Source organism: Schistocerca gregaria, chromosome 8, assembly GCF_023897955.1.
Source record: "Schistocerca gregaria isolate iqSchGreg1 chromosome 8, iqSchGreg1.2, whole genome shotgun sequence".
Lineage (NCBI taxonomy): Eukaryota > Metazoa > Arthropoda > Insecta > Orthoptera > Acrididae > Schistocerca > Schistocerca gregaria.
This window is the reverse complement of record NC_064927.1, coordinates 134,816,569-134,835,376: the sequence shown is the minus strand read 5'-3', so window position 1 is coordinate 134,835,376 and position 18,808 is coordinate 134,816,569. Positions and strand designations below refer to the sequence as shown.

The 18,808-nt window shown below is 44.7% G+C and overlaps 1 protein-coding gene across 1 annotated transcript in view; it reads right to left on the bottom strand.

Annotated features, from left to right (window-relative positions):
- LOC126285324 (protein yellow-like) overlaps positions 1-18,808 on the bottom strand; it is a 66,686-nt gene that overhangs the window by 36,161 nt on the left and 11,717 nt on the right. Inside the window, exon 2 of the mRNA XM_049984627.1 lies at positions 10,964-11,254. Within this exon, the coding sequence (XP_049840584.1) occupies positions 10,964-11,254 (291 nt within the window). The remainder of the gene's footprint in view (positions 1-10,963; positions 11,255-18,808) is intronic.

The following is an 18,808-nucleotide window of genomic DNA, read 5'->3' as shown; positions in this document are numbered from 1 at the left end:
TAAAAAAAAATTTCAAGAGTGATATGAAAATACAGGGTGAAAGCATAACAATAATAAGAATCACTGACGACTTTGCTATCCTCCGTGAAACTGGAGAAGGGCTCCAGGACGTGTAGAATGAAATGAACAGTGCAATGAGTACAGAAAATATACTGAGAGTAAACCGAAGGAAGACTAAAGCAATGATAAATAGTAAAACTGTACTGCGACAGATATTAAAACTGGGTGACTGAGATTTCTGAATGGTCTGTTAGCATATCAGTTTTCACTCCTCACCATAACACGGTACGTGGCTGCTTATCACCAATCACAAATAACTGTGTATCCACAGTATATGGAGCAAGATGCAGTGCTTTGAAATAGAAAGTAATTACCCGAGATTTAGCGAGCTGAATTTCACGCTGCTGGTCTTGCGTCCTCTGCTCATTAATTCTTCTTTTGACATAGCTACCATCCTGTCGTCTTGTTGTCGTTCGAAAGAGACGTCAGCGCTGCGCCCGCTTGCTTGTTTGACGAAGGTCTTGCCTTGACACATCGTGTCCTAAAGGAGCCTAAACGGTGTGTCCTCGACGCAAGGGCACGGTAGTAACATGTTCTCAGATACCTTGAAGAAACCGGCTCCAAGTATTTTTCTCAGTGCTTCCTTTCAAAGCCATCCCAGCACATTCACGCCTGTCGAATTTGCCTCCGAAAATGAACTGTGACGTCACAGCCAGACTTCGAAATTTCCCCCTCGTTTCGTGAACAATACATTTTATTTGAGGGCGTATAATATCTATAAATAAAATTCCATTTAATTTTATTTTCTGTCAGTATGTGTGAAAGGCTGCGCTGTATATAATCTGTGGTGTATAACAAGATAAAAAGCTCAGTACAGAGATCCTATTACACTTTCTGGCAGATTAAAACTGTTTGCTGGATCGAGACTCGAACTCAGGACCTTTGATAAGAGCACTTTCCCGCGAAAGGCAGAGATTCCGAGTTCGTGCCTTGGTCCAGCTTACAGTTTTAATGTGCCAGGAAGTTTCATATCGGCGCGCTCTCCACTGTAGAGTGAAAATTTTATTCTGGAAAGATCCTACTACCAGTACGTATGAAAAATTATTATTAGTGTTGCTATTGCTGTTGGTAATTGTTGCCAGATTGTCTAGTCTACTAAAATTACGAAAATGTTAGGGCATTTTTACAGTCCCTTTCATTTAAAGTCAAAGTAACAGTGTTTATTTTCGATCAAAGTGAATTATTGTAAGACGAAAGTTGTTCGTTTGGTTCTCGATCATTTTGAGGGGCAATTTTGTGTGCGATTGTAATTCAGTTGTCATATCTGTCACATCTGTTATAACGTGCTGTTCTTTACTTTTACGAAGTCCGATATTATTCTTAACTAATGCTTTCCGAAGGGAAAGAATTACTAAATGAATCAACTTCCCATCTAACTGTCGGACCGTAGCTACTTTAATAAGCTCAATAACAGAAAATAATTACATAATTAATCATTCTTGTCGTTTCTATGTAATAATTTACAAAATATAAGAAAGAAAATATTTTAATTTTTTGGCTCCACTTTTTCCTATGACCAAAGATAGAATTTTCGAAAGTACCAGATTCGGAAACATCATACAAGGACAGTAATTTTATAGAACAACAGCAAATACCGACAGGGTCTAACGCCATAAATAAGAGAGTAGCCACCAGAACCGCCGAAATCACTCTCACGATCTTTGGTTGGTGTTCCATTGGTGGTTCACAACGACATACAGGGTAACTCAGCTGTCCATACCGATAGGTTTAAGGAATCTTGTAACGCGTTCATAAACCAAGTGCAAGATTTCCAAATTCTCTTGCTCGCTACACACAAACTGTTAGTTTTACAGAAAAAAAATGAATAGGACGTTTTCCTAGGAAATTTAATGTAGTTAAATTTTGTACTGGGATACGTTTTCAATGAAGGCCACAGTTCTCGAGTTGGTCAATAAAAACGTGTTTGAAGATCATTTTTGTACATTTTTCTTGAATAATTCGGAACTGCAAAATTGCAGTACATTAAATGTGCTACAATAAAGTCCTGTTCGTTTTCATGTAGAACTAACACACGGAGGTGACAAAAGTCATGGGATGGCGATATACGCTGATGTAGTGGTGGTAATGTAGCAGACACAAGGTATAAAAGTTCAGTGCATCGGTGGAGCTGTCATTTGTACACAGATGATTAATGCGAAAAGCTTTCCGAGGTGTTTATGGGCGCACAAAGGGAATTAACTGACGGCATCATCGTGCAAGGCTCTCGATCGTTACTAATGTGGATAATGTTACATTTGCTACGGTGCAGAGTCAAGCGTCGGCACCCCAGACGGGAACAACAGAGAAGAGATGGCTGTGAGAAGACGTCAGTCAATCGCACGCTGCCCGACCACTCTTCAGGACGACAACGCAACAACAGCGGCCCCTACGTGAAGAGGACTTAAGCGGCGCGACCGACAGCCGACGCCCAGTAGCTTCAGGACTAGGCACTTGCATAGAAGCGTCAACGCTCGTTACTTCACTTGTATCACAGACTTGAGATTGTTACTGAATAGATTGTTGATTTCTATATCGCCCTTTGCATGCGACACTTCTGTATAGCTGTCAAAGTTAAGTATTATTTCTTTTCATTTCGTAATAAAACTCGTAATACGATTTGTTTGGATGTTATCTAGCGATCCGAGTAAGGAGATTTCCTAGACACACCATATTTGACGACGAACAGGGAGACAAAAATATCAGTTGCAGCAGATGAGTTTTGACGTGCCATTTCATAAGACGAAACTATATCTTCTCGTGTCTTGTGACGCTGCTTTCAATCTTACGCTAAACAAAGGGGATATCACTTTGCTGTTTGCCAACACCAGAGCTATGTTAATGACGTTACTTCGCGATGCTCTCCTTTTATACACGCAAACACAAATGCTGCAAGCGTCTGTTGCCTTCTCCTCTCTGCTACTTATCTTTTCACCTCGACGAGCGGTTCAAGACAATGGTGAACGTCTAACAGGTTTTCTCTAGTAACAACAGAGATTTCTGATATCCGAGAACGCAGGTAATGTCAAGATATTGTAATGTGACCTACGCTCCTAACAAAGCGTGATTCTTGAATTTCAGTTACGTCGGTCTGTGCACAAACGATTGTTTTTAAATCATTCCGCCAACCGGTCTTGTTAAACGGGTCAGAGAAGGACAACAGTCAATCTTTTCTCCGCATTTACAGCGGCACCTGGTAATGTTCTCGGGAGGGACAGTAAAGATGAAATTTATAGCAGCAGACGTAGAGCATATAAAACAGTGTTCACTGTCTTGTCAGTATTCATATTTGATAACATGATCATTAGACGTCAATAGGAGAAAAGCATCTCATAAACGAATGTTCTAAAAATTTTAGAGAGATTTCCCAGCACTGGATTACGGTCATACAATCGTCATATTCTGTAACGTACACTATTAGTACTGCAAAATTCCACTAGTGTCAGTTCTCGATCTCCACTCAGAGTTTTCCATATATAGACTCAGAAAGAAATAAACTTCTTGAATATTCCAAAATGTTTTTTTCCCTCGGCAACGGAATATACAGTGACATGAGACTTCCTGACAGATTAAAACTGTGTGCTAAACCAGAAATCGAACCTGGAATCTTTGCCTTTCGCGAGCAAGTTCGCTACCGACTTTTCTTTCCTTCGATCTGTTTCTGCGTCGGTAGTTCTAGGCAGATGTCTCATGAGCCTGACGGAACACACTGGGTTACCCTGCCAGCATCGACTGCTGCCTAAGCACGACTCACTTCTCGCCCTCACAGTTCTACTTCCTCCAGTACCTCATCTAATTTCCAAGCTTCAGTAAGTTCTCTCGCTTACTTTGTGGAATAAAGAATACTGCGTAGACATAGTCTGAGAGACTGCTCACACAAAGAATTTTTTCTCTGCAGTGGACTGTGCGCTGATTTCCCTGCTTCCGGGAGTACCAGTTCCGCAAGGTATGCAGGAGAACTTCCGTGAAGTCTGGAAGGTAAGAGATGAGGTACTGACGGAAATAACGCTGTGAGGAGAGGTCCACAGTCTTGCTTGGGTAGCTTACCCACTAGTTCCGGGTTCAAGTCCTGGTCTGGTGCACAATTTTAATCTGCCAGGAATCTTCTTCTACCTTGCTTCCAATGCTAGAGACGTTATAGGAGCCTAATAAAATGGAACACTTACAGTCGTCCTTACGATTTAATTATTATACGGCTACCAGTTTCGGTGCTTCAGTACTCCATCTTTTGGACTTATCTGATGCTGAAGGAGTTAACTCCAATCATATACCCAATACCGTCACTGGCCAATATACCGAATTCCGTCACTGGCCAATATCTATGAACTGATTGCCGCAGACTATCTGTAACTACCAACTGAGATGACGGCTGGAGACACAATGTCGTTACTACAAACAGTCTGTGAGAACCAGGTAATGGATGTTGGCCACTGACGGAATCGGGTATATGATTCGGAGTTAGCTCTTCAGCGTCCATTAAGGCCTGAAGGTGGTGTAGTGAAGCATCGAAACTGGTACCCATATAATAAGTAACATCGTAAGAAAAGGCTACAGGTGTTCCATTTTATTACATAAGAGAACGTCAGAAATCGCTCAAATTTCCAGTCATATGGATGGACATACAAAAATGTTGTAGGAACATGCTCGTCAATGTTCTCTATGAATTATAAGAATCGTAATGTCAGCTGAATATGATCGAATTTTTACAGTCTGTACGAAAACATCAGTTGTTGGATAACGCCTTATAAAATAAAAGTAAATTGGCACCTTAGGTAACACCATCAGTTTATCATGAGGAATCCACTTCCACCGTACTATAGACCTCGTTTGGTGCAATTCTTTTCTTCTAGAGGGGAGAATGTTGTCAAAAATTCTTGACGCCCTTAACAGTTTCTAAAATGTAACATTTTTTCATAAATGCCAATATTTTCCGCCTACAATGCTAATAAACGTGTTTATTCACCACAGTCGCAATTTCTGCTTATTACGCCATTCTCAAGTACTGCTCACTATGAAGTGCGTTAATGTAGACTCAATCGTTCCTCTTAAGAGGACACTGTCCTCGTGTCACTCGTGCTTTGATATTTCATATGCATAATAAGGCAAGTATCTTCGTCGTCTGTGTAAAATATGAGTTGACGCGTAGAAGGAATTTAGGGAATAGGATGTTGTGAATTCGATAAAAAATTTTGGATGAAGTGTTTTGTTCTAAGGAAATCGAATAGCATCAGTCAACTATTCCGATCCCAGCATCAACACTCCAAAATTCCTGATGCTTAAAAACACCGCAAATTGCGTTTACCATTGCCCTTTTCCTGGGCCTTAGATACCTTCGACAGTGGACTCATAGCCACTTGCGGCTGACGATAAACTGGCGCACACCCTTTTATGAAAATGAGTGGAAACTGATTTGCTGACAGACAGACCTTCTTCGAACGCTGAGCCTGCCAATTCTCATGGCTGCTGCATTACGTCGGTCGCATGTGATAAAGACACTCTTTGGAGCACTGTGACCATGCGGTTGATATGAGTGAATAGACTGCGGACGGGAATCAGGAATATGTTTTTACGTTCTGTACAGGCGTACCAGCTAACCAACTGTACGTCAGTGCTCTCCGACATTATTAAACTCTTGTGTTTCCCACTGTCATACCTATAACCTGACACCCTTCACTTTTGACACTTCTTACAACAGCAGCGTCTTGTTTCTCCCTGTAATTAGGTTATGAGAAAAGTTATGGGTAGTGAGCTTGAGAGGGACATAACAGTAATTTTCTTAATTCATGATGAAGCAATTTTGTATCCCGTGACAGAAACGTTTACATGTTTCTGAATAAAATGATAACGTGAGTTGCACTCCTTTTTTCAAATCTACGATTGGTTTCAGATCCAAAGGCCATTATACAGCTATACAGGGTTGTCAGAAACAGAGAAGCTTGTAAGGGCTTTGCAAAGTAGGTTATGCTGAGAAGTAACTGTTAAGAAAAAAATTCGATATGTTTCGCCGTTTCCGTGATAATTAGCACTGAAGTTAGCCAATGAGGCCACTGCGTGCTCAAATACACACATCAAAAAAAAAAGTTTTACACCAGCTCGGTTCCGAGAGTTCCGGAACCTCTACAGAAAATTGGAATAGAGATCAACATAAACATTATTTCCGCCCTTTTTATTGCTCATGAAAACCACGCATTGCATGTTGTACCACCATACAGCGAGACCTTCAGAGGTGGTGGTCCAGATTGTTGTACACATCGGTACCTTTAATACTTAGTAGCATACCCTCTTGCATTGATGCATGCCGCTATTCGTCGTGGCATACTATCCACAAGTTCATCAAGGCGCTGTTGGTCCAGATTGTATCACTCTTCAACGGCGATTTGGCGTAGTGTTTGGTGGGTCATGTCGTCCATAAACAGCCCTTTTCAATCTGTCCCAGGCAAGTTCGATTGGGTTCATGTCTGGAGAACATGCTGGCCACCCTAGTCGAGTGATGTCGGTATCCTGAAAGAAGTCTTCCACAAGATGTGCACGATTGTCGTCCATGAGAACGAATACCTCGCCAATATAGGTGCACTATCGTTCGGAGAATGGCATTCACGTATCGTACAGCCGTTACGGCGCCACCCACGACCACCAGTTGCGTCGGCCCCACATAATGCCGCCACAAACTTCACCTTGCTGGACAGTGTACAGCCTGACCTGGATGGCTCTAAACACGTCTACAATGATTGTCTGGTATAAGGCATATGCGACACGCGTCGGTGCAGAAAACGTGATGGAAACCTTGAGCGATCCATTCGGCATGTTTTTGGGCCCATATGTACCGCGCTGCATGGTGTGGTTGGAAAGATGGACCCCGCCACGGACGTCGGAAGTGAAGTTTGTGCATCATGCAGCCTATTGCACACAGTTTGAGTCGTAACACGACGTCCTGTGGCTGCACGCAAAGCATTATTCAACATGGTAGCGTTGCTGTGAGGGTTCCTCCGAGCCATAATCCGTAGGTAGCGGTCATCCACTTTTCCGCGCCCGGGTTCCCGGGTTCGATTCCCGGCGGGGTCAGGGATTTTCTCTGCCTCGTGATGACTGGGTGTTGTGTGATGTTCTTAGGTTAGTTAGGTTTAAGTAGTTCTAAGTTCTAGGGGACTGATGACCATAGATGTTGTCCTATAGTGCTCAGACCTTTTTTTTTTTTTTTTTTTTTTGACGTTCACTGCAGTAGTGGCCCTTGGGCGGCCTGAGCGAGGAATGTCAACGACAGTTCCTGTCTGCCTGTATCTCTTCCATGTCCGAAGAATAACATCGCTTTGGTTCACTCCGAAACGCCTGGACACTTCCCTTGCTGAGAGCCCTTCCTGGCACAAAGTAACAATGCGGATGCGTTCGAACGGCGTTATTCACCGTGTAGGCATGTTTGAACTACAGACAACACGAGCCGTGTACCTCCTTCCTGGTGGAATGACTGGAACTGATCGTCTGTCGGATCTCCTCCGTGTAATAGACGTTTCTCATGCATGGTTGTTTGCATTTTTGGGTGGGTTTAGTGATATCTCTGAACAGTCTAAGGGAGTGTATATGTGTTACAATGTTCACAGTCAACGTCTGTCTTCAGGAGTTCTGCGAACCAGGGTGATGCAAAACTCTTTTTAATGTGTGTTCAAGCGGCTCGGCAGAGACAGCGTCGCCAAATCTAACAAGAGAGCGATTCAAAAAATTGGGACGGTAGTGAGGATCGAATCCGACCTGAAGGCTGAGGAGTCTGGTACGCTTTCATCTACGCTATGAGAACAATTGACACTAATTGTATCTTGGCGGGCTGTTTGAATGTGCACGGACAATGGCCTGATTGTCTAACTTCAGTACTGTTTAACTCAAAAGCGCAACTGGTGCTGGCATTTTATTCAAAATTGATACTACAATTGCGTAACCTGCATCAGCATGTTCCATTTCTGGACAAGAAATATGTGTATATCGTAATAATGAGTGTGGTTCTATTTGTGTATGGTTTGATTACAATCAATGGCATTGTTACTTTGTACAACAACAGCTGGTCGGAGAGAAAGGCAGATAGCTACGACGTGAACACGTCTTTTTGAAAATCAGCGAGCAGATGGGGACCTGGCCATCCTAGAAGGAAGTTTCCCACTGCAAAAATCACGCAGCTCCGGAATACGGGAATACCAATTGTGTCTCTTGGAGGATGCGATTGGCGGGCGAGCACAGTGCACCGAGAAGACGTGGTGAAAGCCAATCGTTTGTAACTCCGACAACAATATTGGGCAGAGAATGTACGATGGACAATGCGATGGTCAAATCATGAGATAGGGAAGAGATGTCAGGAGCCTCAGAGAAGACTACCGGAGACGGATGCATATCCTATCGAACGAGTCAAGATACCTCACTAGTCAATGCCGAGCTGAGAGTAGCCTTGTCAATGCAAGCCACTACTGCCTTGTCGACCTTTCCGTTGCTGACGACACTGGGGGTCAGCACGATGGTCCGAGTTTCACGGCACCCGGTCAAGGATGGGAGAGCCACGCTCAGCCCCGGCCGTCGCTGTTGAGTCACGGGTCGTCACGGCGACTGCTATCTATCTATCTGCGCCTCCACCAATCCCAGAAGGCGGTAGTCCTCAGCCTTAAGTCTCGTCCCACTGTAGATGATAACTCGTAACCTGAACTGCTATTAACAATAATTTTCTTCATTATAAGGAAATCCCTCTTCCTCTCCTTGAACATTGCACATTTGCGGAAAATTCCAAGAGTGACTGGTACCAACAAAGGCCAGCTTGATCTGTGCTTTCAATGGGTGAACAACGATCAACCCTTGAGATGGGTGTCTACGCCACGGATACACAAACTTACGCCTTTCCTCCAAATTTCATCTGACAAAACATTATTTGACTCACTGAGATAAATTTCTGTAGTGAAAGATGACTGCTGAAACCGAAAGTGAAGCATGAAACTAGGATGTAAGCACATTGCCACTTGTCCTGTGGATAATGCTACTCGGTGTGATACGGATGCATCAGTGGTGGCAGTTTGTGTCCACCGTCGACTGATGGTGCGGACCTCCATGAGCCAACACGGCAGTTACTATCAAAACTTAATAATTTGTGGTTTGGACTATCTACAGCGTTGACGCCAGTTATTAAATATTTCATTTGGAGAAATACAGCAATTACCTATTGCGGCGTGCTTTCGTACTATTACGGTACTCTACCGCCAATATTGTGATCAAACTCAAGTTAAGTAATTGTTTTTGAGTAGCATCCTGCGAATTAAAGTAGATCACCAGCCGCCCAGTCCATTCTATATAAGCACAGCCCACACCATTATGGAGCAATAACCAGCTTGCGCAGAGCCTTCTTGATAAGTTGGGTCCATGGTTTCATGAGGTTTGGCCCAACTCAAACCCTTCCATCAGCTCCCTCTCTTTTTTTGTTTTGTTTTCTTTTTTTTTTTACCTCATCAGTGCACCTAATTTTCAACATTCGTCTGTAGCACCACATCTCAAACACTTCGATTAACTTCTGTTCCGGTTTTCCCACAGTCCACATTTCACTACCACAAGATGCTGTGCTTCGAACCTACTTTCCCAGGAACTTCTTCCTCAAATTAAGGCCTGTATTTGATACCAGTAGAATTCTCCTGACCAGGAATGCTCTTTGTGCAAGTGCTAGTCTGCTTTTGATATCCTCTTTGCTTCCTCAATCATGGGTTATTCTGCTGCATAGGTAGCAGAAGCCCTTAACTCTATGTGCTTCATGTCCATCAATCCTGATATTAAGTGTCTCGATGTTCTTATTACTTCTACTTCTCATTACTTTCTCTTTACTATCAGTCCATATTCTGCACCCAACAGACTGTTCATTCGGTACAGCAAATAATGTAGTTTTTGTTTAGTTTCGTTGAGGACAGCAGTATCATCATTGCTATCCTTTTACCTTGAATTTTAGTTCCACTCCTGAACCTTTCTTTTATTTCCTTCATTACTTCGTTCTTGGTCTTCCACTCTTATTATTCCCTCTTGGCTCTTGTGCATGTAGCATACTATTCGCGTCTCCCTGTAGCTAACCTCAGAATCAGTTCTTACCACCTACAATCCAGACTGATCTGACCAAGATGATTTTTCAACCATCTAGGGTCCAGCCGATATGGTCACAAGCCCGGGAGAAACGCTGCAGGCGATGTCGTGATGTTAGCAAAGGCACCCGTGTCGGCCGTCATCTGCCATAACCCAAAAAAATGGTTCAAATGGCTCTGAGCACTGTGCGACTTAACATCTGAGATCATCAGTCCCCTACACTTAGAACTACTTAAACATGACTAGCCTAAGGACCGCAGCAGCAGCGCGGTTCCGGACTGAAGCGCCTTGAACCGCTCGGCCACAGCGGCCGGTGCCAAAGTCCATTAACGCTATATTTCGCCACACTGTCCTAACGGATCTGTTCCTCGTGCGTCCCACATTGATTTCTACGGCTATTCCATGCAGCGTTGCTTTTCTGTTAACACAACTCTTACGCAGATGCCTCTGCTCTAGGTCTTTAAAAGAAGACCGTCGGACTCTGCATTGTTCATGGTGAGAGGCAATGCCAGAAACTTGTTGGTGCACTCTCTGTGAATCTCGGAATGTCGAATTTCCTAACTATTTTCAAAATGGAATGTTCCATACGTCTAGTTCCAACTACCCTTCCGCGTTCAATGTCTGTTAATTCCACTCGCGCAGCCTTAATGATGGGGGTAACCTTTACATACGAATCACCAGCACACAAATGACAGTTTCCTCAATGCGCTGTGCTTTTATACCTTGCATACGCGGTACTACCGCCATCTGTAAGTATATATATCACTATTCCTTGACTTTTTCACGTCTGTGTAGGGCTACGCCGCGTTTCTCTACGTACCTTGCTCTCGGGCCTCGGTGAGATTGAAGTAGTTGAGCGTGGCGGCGACGCCGTGCCTCCAGCGCGGCACCGTCACGAACATCTTGTCGCGCCAGCGGGCCAGCCCCAGGGGCAGGTTGTTGCCCACCACGTAGCTGCCCGCGTCCACAGCCCGCTGCTGGGACGCCTCGTCCGGCCACGCGAAGGCGGACTCCTTCCACGCGAACTCCTCGCGCATCGCGCCGCTGCCTCCGGCGTCTGCGTCTGCGGCGGTCGCCGCCCCCACCAGCACCACGCACAGCAGCACCACCACTGCAAAAGGACGCATCCCCTACACGTTACTACCGACACCCACAGTGGCACTAGAGTCCTGAGGTACTAAAATACATACAGCCTTCAGAAAGTACAGAAAAGTTGACAAAAACATGGAAGCAAAAAAATGGTTCAAATGGCTCTGAGCACTATGCGACTTAACATCTGTGGTCATCAGTCGCCTAGAACTTAGAACTAATTAAACCTAACTAACCTAAGGACATCACACACATCCATGCTCGAGGCAGGATTCGAACCTGCGACAGTAGCAGTCGCACGGTTCCGGACTGCACGCCTAGAACCGCGAGACCACCGCGGCCGGCAACATGGAAGCAACAAGACCACAATTCGATATCATTGCCAATAAATACCGGGCGATGAAAAAGTCAGTATAAATTTGAAAACTGGATAAAACACGAATAATGTAGATAGAGAGGTACAAATTGACACACATGCTTGGAATGACATGGGGTTTAATTGGAACCAAAAAATTTCAAAAGTTCAAAAATTTTCCAACTGATGGCGCTTCATCTGACCAGAATAGCAATAATTGGCGTAACAAAGTAAGACAAAGTAAAGATGATTTTCTTTACAGGAAATGCTCAATATGTCCACCATCATTCCTCAACAATAGCTGTAGTCGAGGAATAATGTTGTGAACAGCAGTGTAAAGCATGTCCGAAGTTATGGTGAGGCATTGGCGTCGGATATTCTATTTCAGCATCCCTAGAGATGTCGGTCGATCACGATACACTTGCGACTTCAGTTAAGCCAAAATTGGCACGGACTGAGGTCTGTGGACCTGGGAGGCCAAGCATGACGAAAGTGGGGGCTGAGCACAGGATCATCACTAATCGACGCACGCAAGAGATCTTTCACGCGTCTAGCAATATGAGGTGTTTTTGTTTTTTTTGTTCTAATAAAACCCCATGTCATTCCAGGCATGTGTGTCAATTTTTACCTCTCTATCTACACTCCTGGAAATTGAAATAAGAACACCGTGAATTCATTGTCCCAGGAAGGGGCAACTTTATTGACACATTCCTGGGGTCAGATACATCACATGATCACACTGACAGAACCACAGGCACATAGACACAGGCAACAAAGCATGCACAATGTCGGCACTAGCACAGTGTATATCCACCTTTCGCAGCAATGCAGGGTGCTATTCTCCCATGGAGACGATCGTAGGGATGCTGGATGTAGTCCTGTGGAACAGCTTGCCTTGCCATTTCCACCTGTGCCTCAGTTGGACCAGCGTTCGTGCTGGACGTGCAGACCGCGTGAGACGACGCTTCATCCAGTCCCAAACATGCTCAATGGGGGACAGATCCGGAGATCTTGCTGGCCAGGGTAGTTGACTTACACCTTCTAGAGCACGTTGGGTGGCACGGGATACATGCGGACGTGCATTGTCCTGTTGGAACAGCAAGTTCCCTTGCCGGTCTAGGAATGGTAGAACGATGGGTTCGATGACGGTTTGGATGTACCGTGCACTATTCAGTGTCCCCTCGAAGATCACCAGAGGTGTACGGCCAGTGTAGGAAATCGCTCCCCACACCATGATGCCGGGTGTTGGCCCTGTGTGCCTCGGTCGTATGCAGGCATGATTGTGGCGCTCACCTGCACGGCGCCAAACACGCATACGACCATCATTGGCACCAAGGCAGAAACGACTCTCATCGCTGAGGACGACACGTCTCCATTCGTCCCTCCATTCACGCCTGTCGCGACACCACTGGAGGCGGGCTGCACGATGTTGGGGCGTGAGCGGAAGACGGCCTAACGGTGTGCGGGACCGTAGCCCAGCTTCATGGAGACGGTTGCGAATGGTCCTCGCCGATACCCCAGGAGCAACGGTGTCCCTAATTTGCTGGGAAGTGGCGGTGCGGTCCCCTACGGCACTGCGTAGGATCCTACGGTCTTGGTTTGCATCCGTGCGTCGCTGCGGTCCGGTCCCAGGTCGACGGGCACGTGCACCTTCCGCCGACCACTGGCGACAACATCGATGTACTGTGGAGACCTCACGCCCCACGTGTTGAGCAATTCGGCGGTACGTCCACCCGGCCTCCCGCATGCCCACTATACCCCCTCGCTCAAAGTCCGTCAACTGCACATACGGTTCACGTCGACGCTGTCGCGGCATGCTACCAGTGTTAAAGACTGCGATGGAGCTCCGTATGCCACGGCAAACTGGCTGACACTGACGGCGGCGGTGCACAAATGCTGCGCAGCTAGCGCCATTCGACGGTTCCTGGTGTGTCCGCTGTGCCGTGCGTGTGATCATTGCTTGTACAGCCCTCTCGCAGTGTCCGGAGCAAGTATGGTGGGTCTGACACACCGGTGTCAATGTGTTCTTTTTTCCATTTCCAGGAGTGTACATTATTCCGTGGTTTATTAAGTATTCAAATTTATACTGACTTTTTGATCACCCGCTTCCAGTCTCGGAATGGTTAAATGTGTGTTCTACATGATTTTTAAATACACCATTCTTCCTGAGAAATAGTGGCAAGATGATGGAGGTGGATAGCGATCAAGCACGCTTCTCTCGGAAGTAGACCGCAAAGAGATCTGGTGGGATGCGACAATTCGCATCTTCACAAAACCAGACCTGGTCGATGCGAGCTGTGTAAGGATCTGTCGTCTTCATATGCAGCATCGCCATTCGGGAACAAACATCGTAGCATCGCACGGACCTGGTCAGCCAAAATTATCACATAACCCTTGTCAATAATGTGACGTAGCAGAGTAACCATGGGACCTATGGAATGCTACACACATCAAAAAAGATTTGCATCACCTCGGTTCCGAGAGTTCCGAAACCTTTACAGAAAATTGGAATAGAGATCAAGATAAACATCATTTAACGCCCTTTTTAGTGCTCATGAAAACCACACATTGCATATTGTACCACCATACAGTGAGACTTTCAGAGGTGGTCTGAGCAGATTGCTGTATCCACCGGTAACTCTAATGCTCAGTAGCACGTCCTCTTGGATTGATGCATGCCTGTATTCGTCGTGGCATACTATCCACAAGTTCATCAAGGCACTGTTGATCTAGACTGTTCCACTCCTCAACGGCGATTCGGCGTAGATTCCTGAGAGTGGATGGTGGGTCACGTCGTCCATAAACAGCCCTTTTCAATATATCCCAGGCATGTTCGACAGAGTTCATGTCTGGAGAACACGCTGGCCACTCTAGTCGAGTGATGTCGTTATCCTGAAGGACGTCATTCATAAGATATGCACCATGGGGACGCGAATGGTTGTCCATGAAGACGAATGCCTCGCCAATATGCTGCCGATATGCTTACACTATTGGATGGCAGTCACATATCATACAACCGTTACGGCACCTTCCATGATAAACCAGTGGTGTACGTCAGCCCAACATAATGTCAACCCAAAACACCAATGAACCTCCACCTTCCTGCACTCACGCAACAGTGTGTCTAAGGCGTTCAAAGAGTCCCGGTTGCCTCCAAACACGTCTCCGACGATTGTCTGGTTGAAGGCATATGCGACACTCATCGATGAAGAAAACGTGATGCCAATCCTGAGCGGTCCATTCGGCATGTTGTTGGGCCCATATGTACCGCGCTGCATGGTGTTGTGGTTGGAAAAATGGACCCCGCCATGAACGTCGGGAGTGAAGTTTTGGCATCATGAAGTTTTAGTCGTACCACGACGTCCTGTGGCTGTATGACAAGCATTATTCAACATGGTGGCGTCGCTGCCAGGATCCCTCCGAGCCATAGTCCGTTGGTAACGTTCATCCACTGCAGTAGTAGCCCTTGGGCGACCTGAGCATGTCATCAACAGTTCCTGTATCTCTGTATCTCCTCCGTGTCTGAACAACATCGCTTTGGTTCACTCCGAGACGCCTTGTTGAGAGCCCTTCCTGGCACAAAGTAACATTGCGGACGTGATCGAATAGCGGTATCGACCGTCTAGGCATGGTTGAACTACAGCAGCCGTGTACCTCCTTCCTGGTGGAATGACTGGAACAGATTGGCTCTCGGAACCCTCCAATTAATAGTCGCTGCTCATGCATGGTTGTTTACATCTTTGGGCGGGTTTAGTTACATCTCTGAACAGTTAAAGGAACTATGTCTGTTATACAATATCCACAGTCAACGTCTATCTTCAGTAGTTCTAGTAACCGGGCTGATGCAAAACTTTTTTTGATGTGTGTATGATATGGCTGTCCAAAATATCACCGAACACCCGCCATAATCCTCTCTTGGGACATAAGCTCGGTCAAAAGTTCGAAATAGTGTGAAACAAGACTGATCCAACCAAAGACATCTCGGCCAAAAATTGGGAACAGTATCAATCAAGAATCATCCGGCCACATGACATTCTTCCACTGCTTCACAGTGCTTTGGTGCTGACATGGCTCGTGAGTGCGACGTTCATTTCGGCGGTCACTTTTGGGGCTGTCGTCCCCTCATTTATCTTCATAACCCCCTTCAAAGACCGTCAAAATCACTCAAAGCACGCTTTCATCGGCGTTCCGGCTTAGCACAATGATGTTTTCCCGCTTTCCGTGCGTATGGTATAAATCTTCGATACGACGCCGCTTGAAGCACCAAACCTTTCGGCTTCCTTGGTTACGTAAGCACTCAGCATATGATCACCAACAATTAGCCCAGGTTTGAGTGCACGTAGCTCCTACAAAATGTACTAACAACTACGCAGGAGAGTGTTCTGACCACGACTGACTCTTCTAACGTATTGAGGACATCGCGAAGTTAGTTAGTTAGTAACATGTACCATAGATCATTTTGCACGATAGATCGCATTGATGTGGAACGCGTCATTATACATTAATGTCGCCAAACAATTTGTACATCCTGTTACATTATGAGCATTTCTAATTTTTTATTTACAAAAAGAAAATAGTTATACAGATGAGACTTCGTAATTGCTAGCCACCACCTTTCACACATTACAATAATATAAATTCTTCACGGGGTAGACGGACTTGTCAAGGAGAAACGTTCTCAATTTGTTACCAAATTTTACTTTGCTTTCTATTAGACATTTTATAACACTCGCTAGATGATCAAAAATTTTTGCTGCAATATTATGTACCACTTTTTGTGCTAAAGACGACCTTAACGTGGCTTAATGAATGTCTTTTGCCTTCTGATATTGTAATTGTGTACCTCATTGTTCCTCTTGAACTGTAGTGGATTATTTACAACAAACTTCATCAGGTAATGAATATACTGTGAAGCAGTAGTCAGAACGCCCAACTCCTTAACAGATGTCTACAAGATGATCATGGGAGAGCACCGCATATTATTCTTACAGCACGTTTTTGCTCAATGGATACTTTCTTTCCTAAAGATGATTTACTCCAGAATATTATACCATCTGACATTATTGAATTAAAATGTGCAAAATATGCCACCTTACTGATATGTCTCTCCCCAACATTTGCAATGATTCCAACTTACTGGCCGTGAAAGCCTACATTGTATGATCAGCAAAGGCTCTTTGTCCATGTTGAATTTGAACTGATGACAACATAACCACTATACACCTGCTGTGGTTAACCAGTAAGGAGCGTGAGAGAGAAATTATGTGTTAACCTCTGGTCACCGCCTGGAACTCCGCTTCCAGGCTTGACGAGCCCTCTGGCCCTGGGTTTCAGCTAGCAGTGACGTGATTCCTTTCCTACTCTTTCTTTCTCTGACTTCGTTCCAGTGCTGTAAAGCAACATCTTATGAGCGCCTTGACTTGCTAATGATTTTACAAACCGATCCGGCCGAGCGCATTTGTATTCTGAAATTTTCTTTCTCGTTCATGAAAGTTCATAGCTTAAAATTCAACGATCCCCGAAGAATGCCTTCACCCTGCCTGTCCTGAAAAGGTCGCTTCTGCACCTGTACACTTTCTTGTTATATTTTACTTTTATTTGACATTTTTGGGTTATCTATCCATTCCATTGGCTCAACCGCAATACGTCAATGTTTACCAGTCGTTAGTGTGACACCTTTACCAGGTAGGACTAATAGAAGAACATATGTCCAAGAAGTACCTGACCCACAGTTTAAAACAATTTGTTATGAGTTGGAGTATTTACATATAAAAAGCCATGTACCGAGAGGATCTGTTTGTGCTCTATTTTGATTTACACAGATATATACAGATCTCCATGTCCTCCTTGACATGCCGGCTTCCTCAATTTTACTGCTCAATTCATCCTTAGTATTTTGGAAGCGTTGAGGCAAATTGCCTTGATTATTCCCCTTAATGAGTTGTCTGGCGTGGTATCGTGATGACATCCCAGCCCGTATCGTAACACGAAGTGGGTTCCTATTCAACTTTTGTGTGTAATGGAGACTTTTCTGTAGACCAGAAAACCTTATACTCTCTTGCGTGAACTGAGATATGTTGCACATTAGTCAGAAAATAATTTTCTTGAGAGGGGCATGGTATTTGGAAATTGCGCTATCAACTCACTGCTCCACCAATCAGTACAATATGTTCAAAAGATGATTGTTGCTGTGACATTTCTTATTGTTCATCAATAGCTCCTAGGTATCAAGATGAGAACAACTGTGGTGTTTGGTTGGAACGCTTAAATCACTTTAAAAATTGTGAGAAACGCTAGTCTAGCTAGCTCTTTCAGTAACAAAAGGCATGCCTTGCACATTGCAATGATTCACAAGCTGCTGATGTAAATTTTAGATAAACTTTATCACTATCTTCTCCATTCGATTACAGTTTTGACAACGTGCAATTATTAAAATAGGTAAGGAGGCTTCCACTTTATGGCATTAAACTGCTGACAGACATGGAGTAGTGTCAGTTACAACACGGGGTACATTAAAACACTGGCTGATCAGCTGTATCAAACCGTCTCCGCAGAACCAATACGCCGTATACAGTTTCGTGTTGGTATTTGCATGGAGTATTTCCACATGATGACTTAATTTCAAAGTGAATGTAATTGTAAATAGCTTAAGAAACTTCCATTCTGCATTTTTGCTGGCTTCTTTTTGATACATTTTCGTCGCTCCAGTAATTTAAGACCCGATTTTTTTAAAGATGAGTGTCAATTGGGGCGTCTAACAACGGCTGCTGCCAAGGAATGTTTGGAAGAGGACGTATCCAGCGTCAACTCTCTCGAAGTTCACAGCGGATCCTTAATCTAAGCGAGGAACAGAAGGTGGTACTTCTATCACAGACACTTATGACTGGTCTTGACATGCGGGAAGTCTCGTCAGAGATGTCCACCGCATGAGGGTCTTGGAAAGAGATTCCACTGGTTGCTTACCGTTGCCTTCCACTGATGATGAAGATGAAACGATAATGAGGACAACACAACACCAGACCCTGACAGGAAAAAAAAAAATCTCCGACACAGCTGGAAATCGAACCCGGATCCCTTGGCGTAACAATCTGCGGCGCTGAGCACTCAGCTATCGGGGTTGACATCACAGACACTTGATGGATGTTATTTTCGCACGTCAAACTTGATACTCAACATCTAAGAAGCCTGAGTAACGCAGTTCCATCTGAAATGAAGCGATAG